Here is a 23,465-nt window from a genome sequence, read left to right on the forward strand (position 1 = left end):
CCAGTTTTCACAACTACATACTACCTACCTACTTACGCCCGTATTCACAAACATTAAGTACGACTTACATCAGTGAAATGTAAATTTCTTATGAGAATAAAGTTCTTTAAACCTAAACCTAAACCTAAAACATTACTATGAAGTCTCACAATGCGCTTGTTCGTTCGTGTGTGACGCACAAGGTCACACACGAACCAATCACAGAGCTCTATTAATCGCTGTGCGTTCGATTTGCTGCTTCACTTAAGCGAGCATCGTTTGTGAATACGGGTGTTAGGTACTTAGTTTTAGCCCAACCGCATCATAGAGACTTACATGTCACCCAAATTCCCCTGACCTAATTACTCACATCCCCGTCCTGGTAAAAAAAATACTCATATCCAACTCCCTATTGTCCAATGCCGTGAACAAAAGCGGCAGAATTCGAGTGTCCAAAGCCGCTACTTACCCCCACTCTTGTCAATCAATTGTTTAGGTTAATACCATCAATTTAACCATAGACAATAGTCCATTGATTGAGAGTCCCGAAAAATGTTTGCGGAACGAATTGCTGTGCCCAATTGGGAATTAACCGATTGTGTTTGGATAACGATTTTTATCGGGGTTTGTCCAACCGCGGTTTTTAGTATGGAAATATGAATTTAACTTTGCCGGTTTTGATCATTGTGCGGTGGAATGGAATGTTGTTTTATTTATGCTGGAATGGGAATAAATAAATATTTTTAATAATTTAAATACGAAAAGGTTATACCAAAGCTAAATACACTATATTACTTAATTCAAATAGGTACTAATAGTTGGGTAGAGAAATTAGTTTTTCAGTGAAAGGTTGAATAAATTATAATTCGAGATGTTTTGCGAATAAATTCTTTGTACTTACATAATAAGTAGAAGATACATACATCAGCCAGAATCGGAAATAAATAATCGCTTAGAATTTTTAAGGCCTTTCCCACGCTGGGCTTATCAAAGCATACAACTTTACCATTGTTTTAAAGAAGGTCAAATAAAACAAAACAAATTGGCACGTTAAATTCAAAATCGTTATTTATTCTTATTATTTCAAATGACAGATAATTACATTTCCTTATACATGACTTACTAATATTATATTTCACAATTTATTTACACCGATACATTATTGTACTCGTTTGGTATACGATTTTATTAAATCTTTTATTTTATTAACCGTGACAAATTTCAACTTTGAAAAATATTAGCGTTTAGCTACAAACAATCCTGAACTTAATTAAAAATTAAATAATAAAGCCTAAGTTAAAATTTTAATGAGCACAACATTATTATAACTCCAAATGAATGTGTAGGTAGGTATACCTAAATACAAACAAACCAGTGTGAATTAATTCAAATGTAATAAATTGGCACGATGTAGCGAAATTAATCAAAAAAGATTATTACCTACATTCAATGTGTTCAAGGAATTTCGCTTATCCCGTATTTGGAATGTTCGCTAAAATGATCCCTGAAGTTCCATTAAATGCATGTATTTTCCATTAATTGGACATTTAATTTTGAATATGATTGTTCCACTTATTCGGGCTCAATATTTCCTTTTCATTTAATGAAATAAATTTAATGAAATTTATTCAAAACTGTCGGTAAAAATGAAGATAAATATACAAGATTCATTTGTAGCCAAAACACGATACTTTAAAATCTGAGAATTTATAACACAGAGGTATAAAACAACATCGTATGTCTATGTATAATATACATTAAAACAAAATACGTTATCCGACTTCCTTATAGTACGAGAGTATAACTTTTATAGATACAACGATGACCAGTAATTGTATGAGTGTATGTGATTTTTGTGTAAAAGCAGACGAACTGTTTCCGTGCTGCATGGCGGCTGGCGTCTCACCTGGAAAGAAGAAAATTTTGTTACAAACGTTTAGAATATACACCACTAAATTTTAATCACCGAAAAAAAAAATTCTGGGTAATGAGTTATTGATACTGATCCCATTTGTGCAAAAAAAAGAGTAAAATAAAGTGACTCAAAATATCCTCCTAAAATCGGTAATTTATTGACACACGCGTCGCTAGCACTATTTAAGTACGATAATGTAACACTTATTAGAATTTAAAATGGTCTAAGTTAGCTAAGTATGTAATAATAACACTGGAAGCGTGGTCGAGGCGTGAGCGAGACAGACAGATCGATGCAACGTGCGAGCGCGTACGACTACTCTAGCGAGCAGCGGAGTGACCCAGCTGTGACGCGTAAAATACGGACTAACGAAAATTTAATAAAAAAATTAACTTCATGAAAACCATTTCTTTTTCTTTTGCTTTCAATATTCCACACGTTTCTACATAACCTGTTAAATTTTTTTCGGTGATAAAAATTTAGTGGTGTATATGCTACATCCTTTATAAATTAAGGAGTGGGTTTCCCTACCAGCATCTGTGTTACCGAAATTGTACAATCCTTAAGGTTCAGCCAAACCAACGCGATTGCTGACGTGCAGCGAAGGCGATCAATGCTTTTAAGTCTGATCGCCATAGCTGCACGCCGGCTGATTGCGTTGGTTTGGCTGAATCTTAATACCTGCAAGCCACATAAAGGTCATAAGCACACCTATCGACCCGGAAAGGGATCAAAACCGTATCACCTTTCGCCGTGAGGTGCGGATAAGTGTGCGTTGCAGTACGGAGTTTCATACAAAAAATACTGACTGATCTCCTCGAGTTGATACGGTCACGATCCGTTTTCGGGTGGATAAGTGTGCTTCTTCCTTAAAAAGGCACTGTATGCAGGCCAATATGGATATCGTCGGGGGAGGCCTATATTCTGCAGTGGCTGAAATTGCGATGATGATGAAGGCCTGCAAGACATGAGTGAGCCAGCATCTTTTGGAGAAGCTTTCTTCAAGCTTCATCATACTCATAGATCGTATCTGCCTTCGGGTGAGATTGTTGTCAAGAGCAAGCGAATCTATACTGTCTAATCTATACTAATATTATAAATGCAAAAGTAACTCTGTCTGTCTGTCTCGCTTTCACGTCTAAACCACTGAACCGATTTTGATGAAATTTGGCAGAGATATAGTTTGAGTCCCGGGAAAGGACATAGGATAGTTTTTATCCCGGTTTTTGAAACAGGGACGCGCGATTAAGTTTTTCTGTGACAGACAAAATTCCAAGCGGGCGAAGCCGCGGGCGGAAAGCTAGTACTACATAAAAATGTAGGTTTACTGCACTTTTTTAGACCTCATACTTTTGTAGAAAATTATCCTTTATTACAACTGCATTACATGCCAGTATTTAGGAAAAGTACTGAGCTACATGGTTGATTGTTTCATAGGATTTAGCTTAATATGCTTTCGTCCAAATTCAGAGCATGTCAGAAATCTACACCAATATTAGATAGAAAAAGGTCACTCTCGTTTGTCGAGGGAATCCCAGGAAGTTGAAACAGGATCATCTTTTTTTTTGACAAAGATCAGCGTTGGTTTTCAGCCAGTGATCTGGGAAAACGCACACACACACACACACACACAACCTGCATGCAAGCCTATGTTTCTTTTTTTGCCCCTTTGACTGTTTTTTACGAGATTGTAATAATATATAGAATCCATTATTGGCTGTAAGAACAAAAATACCTGTTTGTATTATTATTATAAAGAGCTGTGGTTTTCTGAATAAATAAAATAAAACAAAGTTTTTCTTTTGTTTTTCATTATTTTTTAAAACATAATATGCCTGGCGGCTGGCTTATCTGCTGCATCCCAAAATTTTTTTTTGAAAATTGTCATGAGAGAGTTTTCAAACTTATTGGTAATGATTCTTCTATCTATGAAAAAGGATATAACAACCACAATATTTGCTTATTACGACATCATACTGCTTTGTTTCTTATCTGGAGAAGAATGGAAACGATATCAATCTACAACGAATTTTGTATTGTGCAAAGGCAAATGACAGCTTTTGATCAAATCTCTGACAAGCCCGAAATGTATTATTGAAAATGTCCCGTTCTAACTCAGTTAATTACATACAAAAGCAACTCAAATTGTATGAAATCACGTCAATTACGTCAAAATATAAGTTGTTAAGACCTGCCATTCGCTCTGAGAGCGAAGTTTTTAATCTCTAGACTTTGTAAGTAAATTATATACATTAAACAACTTCAATAAACCACTTTGTAAATAAGATTTGCGTGGAAGTTCATAAACTCGGCAACTTGGCGTGCGGACGCAGTTGGGAAATATGCAGTAAGCATTTTGGGTCTTACTTCGAACAAGCAACGAAACCAAAGCCAGTCTGCTTATGACTACGGCTGTATCAACTAACTGTAAATACGCACTCATGTTCTTTCTTTTCATGCTACAAAGGCATCCCAAGGATTTTCACACCTTTTGAAGCGTATGAATGAAAAGGTACACGCCTAGTACGCCCAGGTATGGCACCCACACAATGTAGGTTTTAAGAGGTATCAATGTACGAGTACTTATGTGTCGTTTTTGTTGAAAAAATAAATAACAGCAAAGAGGAGAGTGGTATAATATACTGACTGCATTTCCTTTTCCAAGTAAAAAGCCTACATTTTTTTGAGGTTTTAACTGGACGGAATGAATATTTATTAGTGCTCGTTTCAGAACTGACAGTATAGTTAGGAAGTTTTTGTACAAAGCTTTCTAAATCTCAACATGTTGTGGCATGATCCATTATCTTAAACAAAACGACAAGCATTGCTATAATTAGCTATGCGATGATGCTACGAACAAAGTTGCAAAGTTGACAAACTCGACGTCGCTTAGAATTATTATGTTTATGTTAATTTTTAAGTCAGTATTTATTGCTTTTAGAAACGAGGTAATATTTTCCAACTTTGGAATTCCAGGATCTACAGTTTGACCGCGATGAAAGGGGCCAGTGAAGGCTGAGATTGTCCCAGAGGATTGTCAAACTGTCATTGAACCCGCTAATAAAATTCAGAAGAAAATAAGAGTGTATAATAAAGGTGAGTATATACTAGAGCATTTGTATGTGTAATGTAACGTTCTTACCATAGAGATATAGACAGATGCCTCAGATCATAGAAGGGAATAGATGTGAAACGGGGGCGTGGCGCGTGTCTCCGCGATATGCCCAGAAACGAACATCGCCCGCGACGCCAGGTTAGTCGCGATTCAGTCGTACTGAGGAAATGTTCTCCGATATTGTTGGATAATGCGTCGTAACGTGCAATAACATAAGTGAAACGAAGAACTACAGGAACAATGAAGTCATTTACCACATGTAAGTATTGCAAATCCATTGGTATTTTGCTTATAAATAGAAAAAACTAAACATTTTTACGAACGAATTCAGTGCCGTGACATTTACTATCGAAATTAGTGGTGATAAAAATTCAAACACGTTGTACATTGACGATTTAGTTAGCAACCACTTTATGTCATGCGTAACTACTGCGCAATGTATTTTATTTCTTCCGATATCCACTGACGCGTGAAAATACACAGTACGGCCGCATGTGCCGGTCGTAACATAGTGCAGGGCTCGTGTTCTAATACGGTTTCCTATTATCGATAAATAGAAGTAAATTATTATTTTCTATTTTCTAATTTTGAATGAAAAAATCATGAGTTGCTTGCGATTTTTAAGTTTTTACAAAAACAATAACAATAGTAGAAGGGATTAGTAACTGTCAACTATGTAATTACTATAAGAGCTAGTTGAAAGCCTAATATAGGCATTATTTTTGATAAACATAGGCGGTACGAATTTCGCCATAATTAAAAAGTTAATGCGCGATAGTAGTTAATAATAATTACAGTGATCCTGTTATTATTATTAAAGTAAATAATAATATATTACCAATATTGTAAATACTGGTAAAAATCGCAAGTACCTACTTAACCCATGACTTTTCATACAAACTTTGTCAGTCTATAACTTCTATACTCCATCGATAACGACATTGAGCTTTGGTTGGGGTAAATTAATATAAGGTAACTTCATTTAGTCCCAATAATTGATTCTGAGTTTTTCGTCCATACAAAATGGAACTGACTCCTTTATGCAAAAATCGTTAAAGAACATAATAATAACGTATAATAATAAAAAGGTTTTCATACAAGCATTTTTTAAACCAATTTCGAGCCTTGCCCCCAGGATTTAAAGTATCGATATCTTATCGACTCCATTTTATCTTTCTTCTCTCTAATTGCTTTTTTCAAAGTGTGCGTCACGTCACGCGGCCATTGATTGGCCATAAGGCACGCCTTCTGGCCAATCACAGCACTTTTAAGCCGGTTGCACATGTTGTCGTAGACTCTCAGTCGCTTTGTTTTTACACAGTTGAATGTGTGTGTGGGAGCTGTGGTGGGGGAAATGTGGGGACACTGGTTCTCGTTGTAGTTACGCGCGACTTCATATCTATTCTCTTTCTATGATCTGAGACAGATGCCAACTAATGCACTGAGTTCGAAACTTAGCGTCACATTAGAAATTCACACACACAAAGAAATCAAAATAATGTTCATTATTCACTGCGGTATCAGTACTCAACGTTCGAATAATCTTTAGTACTACGCAAGGAATGTAAGCTGTTTACATTATGACGTCGCTGCTGTCATCATTGCTTTCACGAGCAATGTGTTCTGTTTTTGGGCATATTGCTGCGACATCGGCCCCGCCCCCTTATCACATTTCCCTTTAGTTTCTGTGATGTGGTTCTTACGAATGATTCAATAGGTAAAATGTACGACGTTTGGTTTTTGACAGTATGATACATAGAACATAATTATCATAGAGCGGCTTGTTGTTCTGTTACAAGTAAATGATCTGTCTATAATCACCTTAAAACGAAGAACAGATGACTAATGAAAAGAATACGACCTTTAAGGAATTATAATAGGTATCACGGAGAATAAGCATAATGTTGTAAGGGAAAAATATAGGCTGGTTTTAGTATCACGCGGACTGTCAGTGCGGATCGCTCCGCATAGCCGATTTGTATGGACTGCTAGGGAGCGGAGCGGTTCCTCCGGACCGCATTACTCTAAAACGCTCCCTAGAAGTTCATACAGATTAGCTGTGCGGAGCGGGTTTGCACCGGACGGTCCGCGTGACACTAAAACCAGCCATAAGCTTCCAATTCATTTAACAGTCGAGATCGTCCTAAAATAATAAAAAGAAGAGCAGTTTGAAGTAGGATAGCCTTTCGAAAGCAATAAATTAAATAACTATTTTACCAGAAGGGTCATAAAACACTAGTTCCGTTGCGAAATATAATAGTTCAAAGTTACGATGAACAACTATTTATGGGTACGCTATTGTTTTAGTTGGCGAAATTGTATGGCCCTTCCAAACGATAGTTATGAGGCGAAATTACAGGCCACTTGAAACGTGTGTGTAGCTAAACGAAAACAGCCAAGAAAATGTAGGTTATTGACCAACTGCAGCAAAAAGAATTTAATAGCAATTGTGAGTAAAAAATAAAAGCCTATCTGCGTGGTAAGGAGAAAAGATAGTTGACTAGATTTTGAATTTCAAATCAAAAGTTATGAAAGAAGAGCCTCGGCGTGGTCATTTGTTATTTCTCAACCCAGAGGACTAAGGCCTGAATTACCCACTATGGCCAAACGCGCTGTGGAGATGAAATGTTAAAATGACACAATGATTGCACACAAGACGATCGGGGAAGTTCTGTGGTGAAACTTTTTGTAATTTTCGGGTTTCTATTCAACATGCCATTTTGTAGCGAACCCAAGACAGTTCAACTTTCCCCCGGGGCAAGGTTGGCCTTCACTGGTAGGGTTTTTATTGCAGGTCAAACTAGATGGTGTCTGTCTACACAGGAGTTGCAGCGGCTTGCGCTTTACTTACACTACGTCCAAATCATTTGTGCTGGCTGTTCTATTCCGGCTGTTACCCTAACAGCCGATTAGTCCGGATATTTTTAGTGGAATCGATAACAATAATGATAGGGTTCCAGTAATTTTATGACCAATGAAAATGTTGGCCATAAAACATAACAGCTCAGTGTTTGGGAGAAGGCCAGAAAGTTTTAACGGTCATTTGTGAAATTATTTCACTTAATTTGTTAAAGTTTGAAATGAGGTTGGATTTTCACTAATAGAGGTCACAAGGTATAAATACTCTTTCAAATTCGTTTGTTTCAGCCAAATGACGTCCACTGCTGGACAAAGGAATTCTAGAACAAGCGGGCATGCGCTGCCCGCATCCAGCGACCTTCATCACATCATCGGTTCATCTAGTGGAAATCACGAATTTCTTCAACCGATTTTAAAACAAAAAATAAGGTTTAATTTCTATTGAAGTAATCGTCACTTCGGGATAGCTTGATGTGTTTTTGTAACATAATTATTCACTTTATTAACGTACATATAGAGATAGATATAGCCTAGAGGCAGCCTTAGCGTTGGCAGGGACACACTAGGTGTAGTTGACCAGATGCTTGGGTTATTTTGAACCTACTCACTTTAATGCAAAGGAATACAGTTCAAAATCCTTTGGGGGTAATTAATTTATCACTATGTGGTAGAATGATGAGTTTTTGACGCATATTATCTACTTACTCTGAACAATCTAGCAGCCCGGTCGACAGCACATGAATCTTCCAAAAACCCTCAACCTATTTTGAATCTTATTACAAAGGCAGAATCCTACTCACTTTGAACAACATGTACAGTGACCGAGGCGGCTTTCGCGTTGGCAGGCACGCAGGTGTAGTTTCCAGCGTGCTTTGGTTCCGCCTTGCCTATTACCAGCTCGCTGGTTTGTCTGCCGTTGTGGACGTTGACTCCGTCTGTGAAAAGATAGTTTTATAAGAAACGTGTAAAAGACAAATTAATGATATGATGAAATAAAAAGACATTTTTAAAATGCTTAGACCTATTGGAGCGGTTTGGAACTATGACGTGTAGGTAGTCGTAGAACTGTAATATGTATATTAGGACCGCGTTGCGCCACTTAACTTTATGGCGATAACCGGTGTTTTTTGTATGGAGTTTGATAGATTTCCAAGTTAGTTTAGATAGTGCAACCCTATCTAACAGGCTAGTTTCCTAAAAATATATTTTAGTGGTACGTCAATTACATTATCAAATAATATTGGACACGTTTATTTTTATTTGTCAATCAAATAAGTAATTACGAAGTTATGATGTATTGAAGTTCCGCGTGGACTTCTTGACGTCACGGGCCTCATCGTTTGAACTTTACCTCTTTCAATTTTAATTAGTTTGAAAAAGTGAAAAACACGAGTCGAGTATTTTTTGATAAGTTAACTGACGGACTAATTCAAACTCTTGCTTTTTTACCCAGGAAACATCCCTGTTTGATAGTTTACGCACCGAGATCCGATTTGCAGAATCTAAGGTTGCTAGATATTGATATTTTTGTGTCTATGTAAAGTTTTCAAAGCATTAGAAATCCAATACATCTAATCAACCCAATACACAGTTTTAACAGGCTTCCCAGCATCAGAACGTTCTCACGTTCCCGAAACCTTGCCACGTTCAGATCAAAGGAAACGGGAACCCGACCCGTTTATCTACACCAATATTATAAAGAGGAAAGATTTGACTGTTTGTTCGTATCGAATAGGTTTCGAAACTACTGGACTGTTTTGAAAAATTCTATCACCGAAACAATTCTACATTATTTCTGATGAACATTGGCAGTACGAGATTCGCTGAGTCAGCTAGTTGGATAAAAACACGCTTTAAGGACGCAGCATATTTATCAAACCGGAAAGGGATCGTAACCGTATCTATCAACTCGATGCGGTCAGTATTCTTTGTAAGAAACTCCATACTGCAACGCACACTTATCTGCACCGTAACGTAAACGCCTCGCCTGGCGATTGACAGTGCGCGAAAGGCGATGACAGATCGCGAAAGACGATTCGGTGTCGATCCCTTTCCGAGTTATATATATAAGTCTGCTATGAGCTTTATTTTGAAGTAATTTGCCCTAGGTAATGGGTTTTATTCACTAGAAGCCAGAATAATAAATTAACCATCTGCTATGACTATTTTAGGACTGAATGATAGTTCATTTCAATCGTGAAACCTATCTTAGTAATGGATATATAGGTACATTTAATTTTATGGTAACTTAAATGTTCATAAATATAACACGTGACTTAAAATAAGTAGGTACTTCGATACTTATATCAGTTTCTTTTTACTTTTACACGTGGATTACGAATTATGAGTGTTGTAGAAATCTCGATAGTTTCACCACCACTAGTTTAATTTTAGGAACGAAAAACATTTTTTATTTTGATTTGATTTTGATATTGACTCATAAAATGCAAGTGTCTATTTTTCAAAATTTTCTGTCCCGTTCCTGAGTAAGCTACTCGTAGTAGGCAATATTTTTAGGTAGATCGTCTCATGAAAGTAAAAATATCTCTCTACTCAATGGACTGATGAACTTAAGAAGGTAGCTTGCAGAACCTGAAAAATCGAGGGAGATCATGCGCCGTTACTCGCGTGACGCTTCTTGAGGTAGGCTTACGATCAGCAGTTGACAGTGATTGGTTGGAAAGATGTTTTTTTTACTGAGAAAATGTCGATATCAGACTATCGATATACAGCAAGACCTACACTATTAGACCTGTCTGAGTCCTAAGTGTTCTCATCCACAATCTATTACCGCACAATGGATTTCTATTCCTGTCCATTCTATTCTTTCGCGCCCTAACAATAGTCGGGAGTTGGTCCGGACATCTGAAATGATTTTCTGTGTCAACAAGTTCCATAATGCAATTAAGGAAGAGGGTTCCTAATAAATACTAGTAATTTACAATTCATACATATACTTGCCAGTGGTCTGTATCATACATGTTCATGTAAAAATGTGTAGGAGAAAAGCGTTGCGTTGCATTTCGTGTTTTTACTTATGAAAATAAATTGACCACAAAAATCTTTTGAGTAAGGACTTATGACCTATGCATTTAAAAACATAATGCTAAATTTTATGATAATTTGCTTATGATGATCATAAACCCGGGACAAACTTGACCTTCACTGGTTGGGTTTTTATTGGCGGTCAAGCTGTAGATCCTGGCTACACAGGAGTTGCAGTGATGGGAAAGAGAGGTGGGAATAGTCCCGTTATGATGATCATTCAGACACCTCACAAAAAATTACACTATTTCAATTTTTCCTTTGCAATAAGGTTTATATTATTAAGGCTTTGCTTAACAAGCCATACTTACTCTGATCGTAGTTGATCATCCGATTCTCGAAGTACCAGAACACATACGAGGGGGGTTCCGTAGATCTCTTGACCACGCACACCAGTCGCAGCATGGAACCCTCGTGGATGATTTTCTCGGATTCACCCACTATTTCTGCGTACGCCGCTGTTAGAAAGAAATAAATTAGTTACCAAATTATTACTACTGCATAAAAATAAATATATTTTGGAAGATAATCTATCGACTAGCATTTTTTAACTATTTTAACTCATAACCATCATCATCATCATGATTTCAGCCACAGCACGTCCACTGCTGAACATAGGCCTCCCCCAATGACTTCCACATCGCATGGTTGGTAGCGCCCTGCCTCCAGCGCCTTCCTGCTACCTTTATCAGGTCGTCGTAGTCAAAACTCATAATCTGTCAAAACGGTGGTTCGGTGGTTTTGACTCATGCTCTTGGTCAATATCTCTTGTGACTTATTTTTCCAGTAATTTTCACTACTTAATCATTACTTTGTATGAATTTTGCCTGGTTGATAAAAATTCAAATCAGGCGAAACCACTTTTAACTGATTTTTGACTGTAAAATAAACACTGATTTCTCTTGGCTTTTATCTGAGGCACTATTGAAGTAAGTGACAAAGAATTATGCTGATGGTTACGAACCAATGAAGACTGAATAAAAATAAAAATTGGGGTCAGCCTGCCATCGGGCCGTCATATCGATTAAAACAAAGTAACTGAACTTAAGACGAAGTTGGGGTAATAATGAGAATCGACGTTTTAAAGACGTCCGAGGATGAAAGTTCTGCAAAGTCTTTACAGGCTATTTTCTATAGGTCGTTTCTGCTAACAATCGATGGGGACGCCTAATGACTGTGTTAAACGTTCGAGCGAATAATTATCATCCATATTATTCATTCGTTATTTATGTGGTTTTGTTTATATCGAGCTCCGTGCCAATTCAGTGGGTGGCCAATATAGCCTAAAATTACACCATAATTGTGAAACCGCTGCCTCGACCTTTGTGGTCAAGTGGTTGAAGACCTCTTAACCTGGAAGGTCCTGGATAAGATTCCCACACACAAATTGAAATCAGTGTCCCTCATTGTTCCTGTTTTCTTTGGATATTCAGATCACAATTATAATTATCTTTTGTCGGCCGTTTGGTGTAGTGGTTCAGAACGGACTACCTACTATGCCGAGAGGTCCCGGGTTCGATTCCCGGCCGGGCAGAAATTGAAATGATGAATTTTAATTTTTGTGACGGGTCTGGGTGTGACTATGTATAATATTTATGTATTTAAAAAAAAAGTATATAAGTTAGTATATCCGTTAAGCTAGCANGGTCTGGGTGTGACTATGTATAATATTTATGTATTTAAAAAAAAAGTATATAAGTAGTATATCCGTTAAGCTAGCACCCATAACAAAAGCATTAAGTTGCTTACTTTGGGGCTAGCTGGCGCTGTGTGAAATTGTCCGAAGATTTATTTATTTATTACTAGCTGACCCGGCGAACTTTGTTCCGCCTTAATGGCAATAAATAACGGGATAAAAAGTATCCTATGTCCTTCTCCTGGCTCTAAACTACCTCCCTGACAATTTTCAGCTAAATCGGTTCAGCCGTTCTTGAGTTATAAGCGAAGTAACTAACACGACTTTCTTTTATATATATAGATTTATTTTATTTATTTTCCAACTATACCTAATCAAGGTTTTAGTTAGAAAAGGAATATGATTCTGTGTTTTGATAGGGCGAGCCAGCGTCGGACTGGCCATACAGTCGGGGTGGCATTTGCCAGCCGGGCCCCAGCCTGCGCGGGCCCCCCACGGCCTGGGTTGCGGGGCATGCGGCAACCGTAGCACAGGGGGCCCGCGCAGTGTGGCTCCTGTCACAACTCCTGTGCTACGGTTGCCCGCGTGCATGTCTCGGAAACTATGCGTCGTACAAAAAAATTGTACAGTCATAATTTGTAGAAAATTGCTTTGCCTACAAATATGTAAATATAACTACACTCTCGAGCAAAAGTATGGAATCACTTACATGAAGTTGTTTCCACGCGATCTTGTGTACTAACGAATTTGTTAGTAACAAAAAAGTAGCACCAATTTAAAGATTAAACTTTTAGCTTTAAATTGATACCAAATTCATTTAAATCACACCAGTATTTAAAAAGATATCCCGGTTGAAGTCAAGAAGTAAGGAAAAATACATGTATCAACTGTTTGGTACGTCTCGTACCCCCTATAAAAGCACGTGTTTTCGATTTTTGTTTTTACACGTTGATCCATACACATCTCCGCTTCTTTTGACACTTTACCTGGGATTATACACCTTCAGAAGCAGCACAAATCGTTGCACTATTGCAAGAAGGGCTCAGCCAGCGGGCTGTCGCACGTCAGTTCCACATAAGCCAGTCCTGGGTTTCGAAAGTGTTAAGACGCTTTCAGGAAACTGGTGGCTTTATACCGAGACCAAGTTCTGAACAGCGCCGGTACACATCGCAGAGGGATGACCGTTTTTTCATGTTAACCTCTCTATGAAATCGTCATTTGACTGGTATCGACGTCCAACAAGAGCTCAGAAATGTTCGTAGGATAGCTGTTAGCGAGTGAACAGTTCGTCTAAGATATAAGCAATAGAATTTGACTCCAAAAAGGCCTGCCACAGGCTCGAAACTAACGGCAAGTCACCGATAAGCACGCTTCCAATTTGCTCGTACACATCTCGATGGGAAGTCGAGCAAGCCACCCCCATAAGCCACTGTTTCAGCGAACCAGCACTGCACAAATCGCTCCCCAGACCGCCTATAGACCCGACCTCTTCGACTTCTGCATTGCAAACACAGTCTGCATTCAACTTTCAACAAAACTCGCCTCCATTACTCGCCTTCCCATCAAAATAAGTGCGAGCTAATTGAAAGCGTGCTTGTCGGTGACCTGCCGTCAGTTTCGAGCCTATGGCAGGCCTTTTTGTAATCAAATTCTATTGCTTATATCTTAGACGAACTGTCTACTCGCTAACAGCTATCCTACGAACATTTCTGAGCTCTTGCTGGACGTCGATACCAGTCAAATGACGATTTCATAGAGAGGTTCACATGAAAAAACGGTCATCCCTCTGCGATGTGCACCGGCAATGTTCAGAACTTAGTCTCGGGATACAGCCACCAGTCTCCCGAATGCCCTTCTTGCAATAGTGCAACGATTTGTGCTGCTTCTGTAGGTGTAGAATCCCAGGTAAAGTGTCAAAAGAAGCGGAGATGTGTATGAATCAACGTGTGAAAGCAAAAATCCGAAAACACGTGCTTTTATAGGGGGTAAATAGGCCGCAACTCGCGACGTATCAAACAGTTGATACATGTCTTTTTCCTTACTTCTTCACATCAGCCGGTATATCTTTTTAAATACCGGTGTGATTTAAATTTATTTGGTATCAATTTAAAGTAAAAAGCTTAATCTTTAAAATGGTGCCACTTTTTTGTTACTAACAAATTCGTTAGTTCACAAGATCGCGTGGAAACAACTTCATGTAAGTGATTTCATACTTTTGCTCGCGAGTGTATTTGCTTTAAAATAAAGATTAAAGAAGTTATAAGCAAAAAATAAAAAATCATTTTTTCTTATGTATTACTTCTCTAATTTTTAATTTAGGACAAAAAGTTATGTAAACATAATATTATTTGTAGGCAAAACAATTTGCTACAAATTATGACATAGCGAATTTTTGTAAGACGCTTAAAAAAGTGTTTTCAGCCTGTGTGTTCTTTTTTCAAGATGGCGGTTGGGGGACAAGGGTGGCGACCCCAAAAACTTGAGGTTAAGCTTCTATTGACCACATTGACCCACACAATTGTCCCAAAAATAAAATTGCGTCCTCTAATAAATGCAATACTCGGAAAATTGCCGGGAAATGACGGGAGTTTTATTTTGCTTTTTTTATGTATTACAGTGTTTAATTCTCACAGTTTTATTCACGCAAGTGACTCAATACTCAATACTCAATACTCAATATGTTTATTGCTTCCATAATACATAGTAGGTAATATAGGTGTTACAGTGTGATAATACAGTTAATTATGGACCCTGTTGGGCGCTGCAATTTAAAATATAAAATATAAGAGAGGAGGCTTTTTTAATTATTAGATTAATAGACTCATCTTATTTTATCATCTAGATATTCTTTTATAGTGTAATAACATTTTGTACTTAAAAGCTCTTTTAGTTCTTTTGAGAATTTGTTATCATTATTTTCTTTCAATAGATAATTGGGCAATTTATTATAAATCTTTATGGCCATATTATAAGTACTTGACTTGTGAGAGACGATTTTCAGCATTAAAGCGCATTAAAACGAGACTTCGTTCTCTACTGGGGCAAAAACTGTTAGATTCGTTAATTATACAGTGTGAGTCACGATAAAGTGTACATATGAAATTAGGTGAAACTAGACCTATTTTTATCGACAAAAAAGAGGTCAAAATTTATTTGAGATTTTTTAAAAAAAAATTATATAATTTTTTTTCTTCCAATTACTTATTGTAAAGAAAACGTAATAACTTTTAAACTAAGAGGTATATCCTGATAAAATAAAAACATGAATAATGCTAAATAACAGACGATACAAAAAATACTCAGAAAATGCCAACAAATAATAAAAAATGATATTTTTGGAAAAAATCTGCTTTTAAATCCTTTTTTTTATCAAATAACCAAAAAAAACACGAATAAACAGTAATAATGCTAAATAACAGACGATACTAAAAAAATACTCAGAAAATGCCAACAAATAATAATAAATGATATTTTTGGAAAAAATCTGCTTTTAAATCCTTTTTTTTATCAAATAACCAAAAAAACCCGAATTTATAAGCAGATTTTTTCAAAAAGTATCATTTTTATTATTTGTTGGCATTTTCTGAGTATTTTTTATAGTATCGTCTGTTATTTAGCATTATTACTGTTTTTACAGGATATACCTCTTAGTTATAAAGTTATTACGTTTTCTTTACAAAAAGTAATTGGAAGAAAAATAAAATCTATAAAAAAATAAAAAAAAACTCAAAAAAAATTTGACCTCTTTTTTGTCGATAAAAATAGATCTAGTTTTACCTAATTTCATATGTGCACTTTATCGTGACTCACACTGTATTAAATACAGAATCGGATCTAATCAAGGATGACGAAAACAGCAGCTTTTACGATCGAGTCATTAACTGCTTAGCTGAAAGTTCTCCTCTTTTAAAAAAAATGTTGATTGGCTAGCTTTTTATTATTATTTGTTATTAGTAAATACCTACTTATTATTTTACTTTATTTTAGTATTGTCTCGGGCCTCAGGATTGCGATCAGCCACCTGGGCCCTTCCGGCCCAGTCCGACCCTGGGGCGAGCTAAGGCTATACATATCATAGTTCGAAAGAAGGTGACTAATGTTATACAGTTGCTACAAGAGAAGATAATTATCGAGCTGTGAAACACAGAGATTCACTATACGGCATTGAGCAACGCAACGCGTTTATGTGTGCCAGCCCTAAGAAAGATATTACAAAACTTACCAACAAGAACAAGTTTGAAGAATATACTAGTAGGCGGGTGTGTGGGCACTTGACACTCGTAGTAGCCTGCGTCGGCTGACGTGGCGAAACGGATGTGCAGCGCCCAATCCTGGGGAAGAAAGACTAGTTTTAGATGATCACACTCAAGATTGTCAAATTACATATTTAACACCCGTATTTACAAGTATTTACAGCGTGGGACGTCCACCTACAAGGTGGACCGACGACATCGTAAAAATAGCAGGGAAGCGCTGGACGCAGGCCGCTACCAATCGATCAACATGGAAGGCATTGGGGGAGGCCTATGTTCAGCAGTGGACGTCCTATGGCTGAAATGATGATGATGATGATGATGATAGCGGGGAGCCAGTCGTGGTTGCGCTCGGTGCGTTTCTATGAAGATGACCTTACTCATTTGTATTTACTCTGATAATATCCATTGTGGCAAATCCTTGAATCCGTGAACTCTATCTAAGAAGTCTTTGAGAAAAAGAAAGGTCAAACTCAGCATTAATTGACTGGTTCAACAGTTTTCCCAGTAATATCAATTATTTTTAAAAGTTTCCTATTTGAGCTCTCGCCGTCAGAAATTCTAGGAATAACTCAAACTGTGAGCTTTTTCCTTTGATAAAAATACTCCACTTTGACGTTTTAAAGTACCTATAAAGTTTTTTACTATTAAAGAGTTCCTGAATTGTAGACTAAAATAGAATATTACAAGCTGATTCCAGGAATCTTATAATATCCTTGTAGTAGCAATTGACAGGCTTTTTTGTCATTTATTCCAAGTAGGGACAAAAGCCTGTCAAAAGACAAAAGGTTAGAGTAACGATGTCTTAGGCCCAGTTTTTTTATTCATAGTTAAAATAACCAATAGTCAAATTTGACACATTATGTCAAATTACAGGTAGATCAGTGTACCTACCATGAGTTTACGTTAGGTGTGCTCGCTAGCGAGTACGTCAAAAATCTCTATGAAGACTTTGTTTCTTGAAAGTAGCCGCTAGGGGCGCTGCACAATATGTCATACAATGAATGTCATTTTTTTACGCAGTCGCTAGCGAGCACACCTAACGTAAACTCATGGTAAGCATACAGAAAAAAATGTTTTTCGAACAATGGTTAGCTTGACTTTTAGTACATTTTATAACCATTAGTTTACATTTTGTTAATATTTAACTATTAGTAGCAAAATTTAAAATTAGTTATTTTAACTATGAATCAAAAAATTGGGCCTTAGTAAATGTTAATCAGACTAACAGCTACCTAAGGTCTAGCATATTAATATGGAGCGGCACGGGAGGGTGAAACGTCAGCGAGATTTCAGATTTGTATGCCCTGTTACGTCATAATTATGTCAATGTCACCACCCATACCTCAAGCACTGACTGAGGTATACTTAATAACTGAAAGTCTTAACTTATGACCTATATCGTACTTATTCAGAGAGATTAAAACATGCCTTAGATTAATGTCGCTCAATATCTGTTAAAAACTGTTCTAGAATAATTTCAGACGCTATCTTCCTTGCTGTAATAACATCATGTTTTTTAATAAAACAAAGTGAAACAAGTAGGTTAGGTATGCTTAATAAAATGTCATACGAGTTAAAGTCAGTTATTTTAATAAACTCAAGTCCCATTTTCCATTTCAAAAATGTCCACAGACATTTAGATAATAGGTTTTACAAGAATACATTTCCTAGCATCCAGCTCCAACTCCAATGGATCACATGAGACTTTACACGTTGGAGTTGATATCGTCATTATTATTTGCGGAATAAGAGCGCATATTGCAGTACGAATGTAACGCTTGATGTGGTCATCATACTGCATAGAAAAATGTCCGTAATGTTCCTCACGTTTGGATTCTGCCAAAGAATAATAAAGAGAAATAAAATGTTTACGGGACGAGTTGTTAGTTGCGACTATCTTCTTCTATACTTATAATAAATCTGTAGAGAGGTCAATTCTGTACCTACATGAAATATATTTTCAAAATAACTATCAGGGGGTGATTAGTGATCGATACTGGTGCCAAAAATGCAATCAGTAAAATTTTTGTCTGTCTGTCTGTCTGTCCGTCTGTATGTTCCTTATAGAAACAAAAACTAATAGACGGATTTTAACGAAATTTGGTACAATTATTCTTCGTACTCCTGTTATAGGATACTTAGGAATTCCCACGGGAACGGAAATTAGTGGGAAAATCCTTTTGTATGAAAAATCTAAACAGCTTAAGTTAGACGCTTGTTTGGTATGGTTTTATCTTAGCAAACTTAAAGCTTAGTTACAACAGAATATTGCAAAATTCCCACGGGAACGGGAGTTAGCGGGAAAAAACATTTGTATGAAAAAATCTAAACCGTGTAAGATAGATGAAGGGGGTAAAACGGGATCCACGCGTACGAAGTCGCGGGCGGCCGCTAGTGATAACATAAAATGATTGGTTTGATAGCTTTTGTTGACATTTTGTCCCTAGTGGACTGTTAATAATGCAATATTGTTAGGTACAAATTAATAGAAATTATTGTACCTAATTAAAAAAAATCCACTTACTAGGAAAACTTTCTTTGAATGCTACGCTATTTTTTATGTTAATGCAGTTGACACTACACCTTCAAAAAAGTCAGAATTTACTTCTATGTACTTAAATGTAAAATGCACATAATTTTGCACTCATAATAATTTATCTTCTAATCAGCAAAATCAGTCATCAAATAGAGAATTCAGTTATAAGTTTTCATATTTATGATCATGAAAATCTAGGTCTAAGACTCATAAAATTATGGTAATAGATTTCATTAAACGATTCTTTATTGAATAATAAAAATAAAACTTTCATAACTGAATGAATATTAAAATATATAGAACGCATAAAATTTTAATCGATTATATTTTACGATTTTATCTCGAACTTTTATCGAATAATGATAATGAAAATCGTTTTATAAGTTCTTAAAATCCAGTTTAACAGATCAGTGATTCAAATTACAATAACTTCAATTATAATATGTTATTGAATGATTTTATTATTTAATCAACAGTAAAGTGTGATTAACCTTTCACAAAATGAAAAAAGTTATCAAATTCTATCAGCCATTTTATTTTCTTGCTTATTACCTATTGCTATTGTCTTTTACTTTCGTGAATTTCGTTTATTGGCCATTTTGAAAATAAGTTTTCACTTTGAAACTCCAAGGCTCGGCAAAAAATTCATTAAATACCTACCAGCCCAAATGGCAATAACACTTAATTTATACGAAAATGATACACAGTATAAATAAGTAAGTGCCGTAGACTTACTATGGAACAACAAAAAATGTAACCTTACTCCCTACCAATAAAATGCGAAAGTAACTTTGTCTGTCTGTTACGCTGTCACGCCTAAATTATAGAACCGATTTTGTTGAAAGGGACATAGGATAGTTATCCCGGTTTTTTAAAACAGGGACAAGCGTGAGAAATTTTGTCTGTTTCAGAAAATCAGTTTCTTTGGAGACCTAACTGTGTAGATCCTGGCTGTACAGGAGTTGCAGTCGTGGGAAAGGTAGGATTAGCCATAGATTTTTATTCCATAATGTTATTTTACCTTTTTGCTTCCTCGAAACAAATAATTTTTCCATGGGCAGTGTTTGGTTTTATCATTTCTTAGGCTGGGTTGCACCATCTTACTTTAACTTTGACAAACGTCAAAAATCTGTCAAACTCCATACAATGAAAGCCAGTCATCGTTATAGTTACGGTCAAAATTAGGTGGTGCAATTCGGCCTTATTGTCTAAAAAGTGACAGTGATGTACGATCTTACTGCATTTATTTACACTGTGGCAGCATTGTACAGCTTGACCAAACAATTTGAAATTTCAATTCAGTTAACCACAAACTCGGTTGTAATCACTAAATTAAACAAAACAATAACCGAATAGAATGAGATTTTGCTATAATTGGCATTCTTGGGCGAGAATCCTATCAAACTTCTTGTTGACCAGTTTTATTAAAGGGCGGATAATTTTGTAGAATGGACTTTCAGTTGACAATACTGAGTCGTCGGTTACACTTTGATTTTGTTTGATATTTTCATAGTCAAATTCAAAAATATTTATTTGTAGTTTTGAGAACATGCTTTCTTCTCACACTCACAAATAAATTACTTTCTACACATCAATGTCCAAGATGTAGATTTATGAGTCAAAAGAACAACTTATTTGATTCCTGTTTTATCAGTAACATTAATGCATTTTTACGTAAAATATTTCAGTTAAATTACATATTATAGAAAACAAGAACAACAATATTCCTAGAAGACCGATCGACATGAATATTATAGAAGCCATCTTGAAGGCACTACAATATAGTGTTACAATGTAGAAGGCGGATTATGTAACACAATCTAGCTCACCTAAACAAGATCCTAAGCCAAGAACCTGGGACTAGCAGCGATGAAATGGCAATGCCAGATTTAGTATGGAAAGTGGCGTCTTTTTTTTTTCGCGCGGCCAGTAATAAACCAAACTTACTATTAGTAGGGAATTTAGTGCAAGAACCCCTCCACTTTTGTATAGAAGGCTCATTTTTGCACCAGTTGTTCTTTGGATGCTCCTGAGTAGATTTCCGTCGGTAGACATCGGGAGCCCCCCCTGTGGTAGCAGGGGGAGGGGGGGCAAGTTTCCTTCTGCCGCGCTTCACTTTAAGGCCCATATCTTCAAAACTATGGGTATTAGGGCAATTATGGTGTCATTTTCGGATAGTTAAAGGATGGCAAATTCATTTCTAGAACAAACTTTTTGCCTTTTCATACAAAAAAATAGAAATATTGAGTAAAATTCACAAAAACCAAAAAGTATTTTTTTAAATAAACGTCGTTTACTTTTAAACCACTGGAGATATTCTAATAAAAAAAATATGTCCTGAAAGCTACATTTATCAGGATTATAAATATATACTATTGTATGGTACTTTTTTCGAAAAAAGTAGGTGAAAAAAAAATTTTCTTCAGGACACAGCGGGCGAATTTTAATGCGCGTCGGAAAAAAATATTTATTTTATCCATGAATTCATACTATTTGGTTCATAAGCAAGTAAAGATTATTATTTTAGAATTTATTTAGAGTTCCTGGCACATCATGCTACCATGATTTGTATTTTTTCTACAATTAATTTTGAACTCTATGTGTTAGACATAAGGTTTAAAATAGTTTAAATACATTTTATTATTTAAAATATCATAAAATATGAAGAAAGCATTAAATAAAGAACTTGAATTTGTCTAAACGTGTAATGATTATTATTATTATTTTAATTAACATTTTTATTTCTACATACTATTGTACCAGTGATTTAACGGAAAGGTAAGTGTGAGGAAAGTGAGGATTGATATTATCATAGTACCTACGGGAGACTAATTTATGAACAAAGGCTACGGCTGTGACCATTATAGTTGTTTTTTCAGACAGCACCAGCTTCTGCACTACTTCTTGCACTAACATCTCACCTTTTCCAGGCAAGCTTCGGCAGCTACGGGTAATTGGTCCATGTAGGCTCCATGTTGCTATCGACTCTGGTCCACCCCCAACCAGTCGGGTAAAGGGAAGACTGAGTCGGTTGCTTGCAACTGATCCTATACGCGAACCTCTTGATATACTGCCAGTAGCCAATGCTGATAAAAAGCTGTCTGGGTTATCTTATGTAGGGCCACACCTAAGCGTAGTACACAGCGACCCATTAGGATCTTTATTCTCCCTTTTTTATTCCCTATCATCCAAAAAAATCCTATCCATTAGTTAGGTGAATTAAGCGTCTGAGTGAAAGCCACCTAATATAGTCTTCTGATGCCGGATATGCTGACCCAAGCAGACCAATCCTTAAAGTATTAAGTGTTTCATGGACCCCACATGCCACATGTATTCCACATGCTCGAGAGCTTCTGTTGTTAGGCCCATTTTGTGGGACATGTGGTTCATACCTCTAAACTCAGTCTGAACTGAGTTACGAGCATTAGAAGTTTGATGATTTTCATACTAGATTTGCTTTTTGTGCGCAAGTTTTGTAAGAAATTGCAACAAAATATTGCGCTATTTTTTATTGCGCTGATTCTGCTCCATACTGATGTCTGGAGCCTTTAATGGATGATGTTGTTTGTTTACACACACAATCTCACTATTTTTTATATATATATACAGGGTGTTTGGTAGGGGGTTGGACATAGGTGAACAGCGGATAGAAGGGATCATTTACAACTTACTCAGCAATATTTTAAAATTATTGACCCACAAATTTTTTTTTTACATTTTTTTTTGTATTTTCTACAAAAATAGTCATTTACCACATAAACTTAATAAACAGTGCCAGTTTGCTAAAAACTGATAATGTTATGGATTTTATTTAATTGTTATTGTCAAGGTGTTCCAATTAAATTATATCTATATAATATATAATATAATATAGTTTTCAACCTCTTGTAACACCCTGTATAACATCAAAACACGCTTCGTTATTACGCGCTAATTACATAAATTCCTTGGTATATTACGATTCAGCTAGACAGCTGCAAAGCGACAGCTGGAAATGCAATGTTCATAACACTAGAGATTTACTCCAAATTAGTTGTTCATTTTGCGCGTTCGCCAACCCAGTTGCGCGATGGAATTTAGGTCGTTTAAATATAATAATACAGGGTGATGATTGGCAGACATAT

General features: G+C 36.3%; 1 protein-coding gene across 1 annotated transcript in view; it reads right to left on the minus strand.

The window, feature by feature from the left end:
• Positions 1-1,043: 1,043 nt before the first annotated feature.
• LOC114354134 (uncharacterized) overlaps positions 1,044-23,465 on the minus strand; it is a 70,315-nt gene continuing 47,893 nt past the window's right edge. The window contains exons 5-8 of the mRNA XM_028306390.1: positions 16,772-16,880; positions 11,225-11,371; positions 8,669-8,803; positions 1,044-1,885 (exon numbers count right to left, since the gene is read on the minus strand). Of these exons, the coding sequence (XP_028162191.1) occupies positions 1,752-1,885; positions 8,669-8,803; positions 11,225-11,371; positions 16,772-16,880 (525 nt within the window). The 3' untranslated portion in view covers positions 1,044-1,751. The remainder of the gene's footprint in view (positions 1,886-8,668; positions 8,804-11,224; positions 11,372-16,771; positions 16,881-23,465) is intronic.

The sequence above is a fragment of the Ostrinia furnacalis genome, unplaced genomic scaffold (assembly GCF_004193835.3).
Source record: "Ostrinia furnacalis isolate ACB-3 unplaced genomic scaffold, ASM419383v2 OfSCF1919, whole genome shotgun sequence".
NCBI lineage: Eukaryota > Metazoa > Arthropoda > Insecta > Lepidoptera > Crambidae > Ostrinia > Ostrinia furnacalis.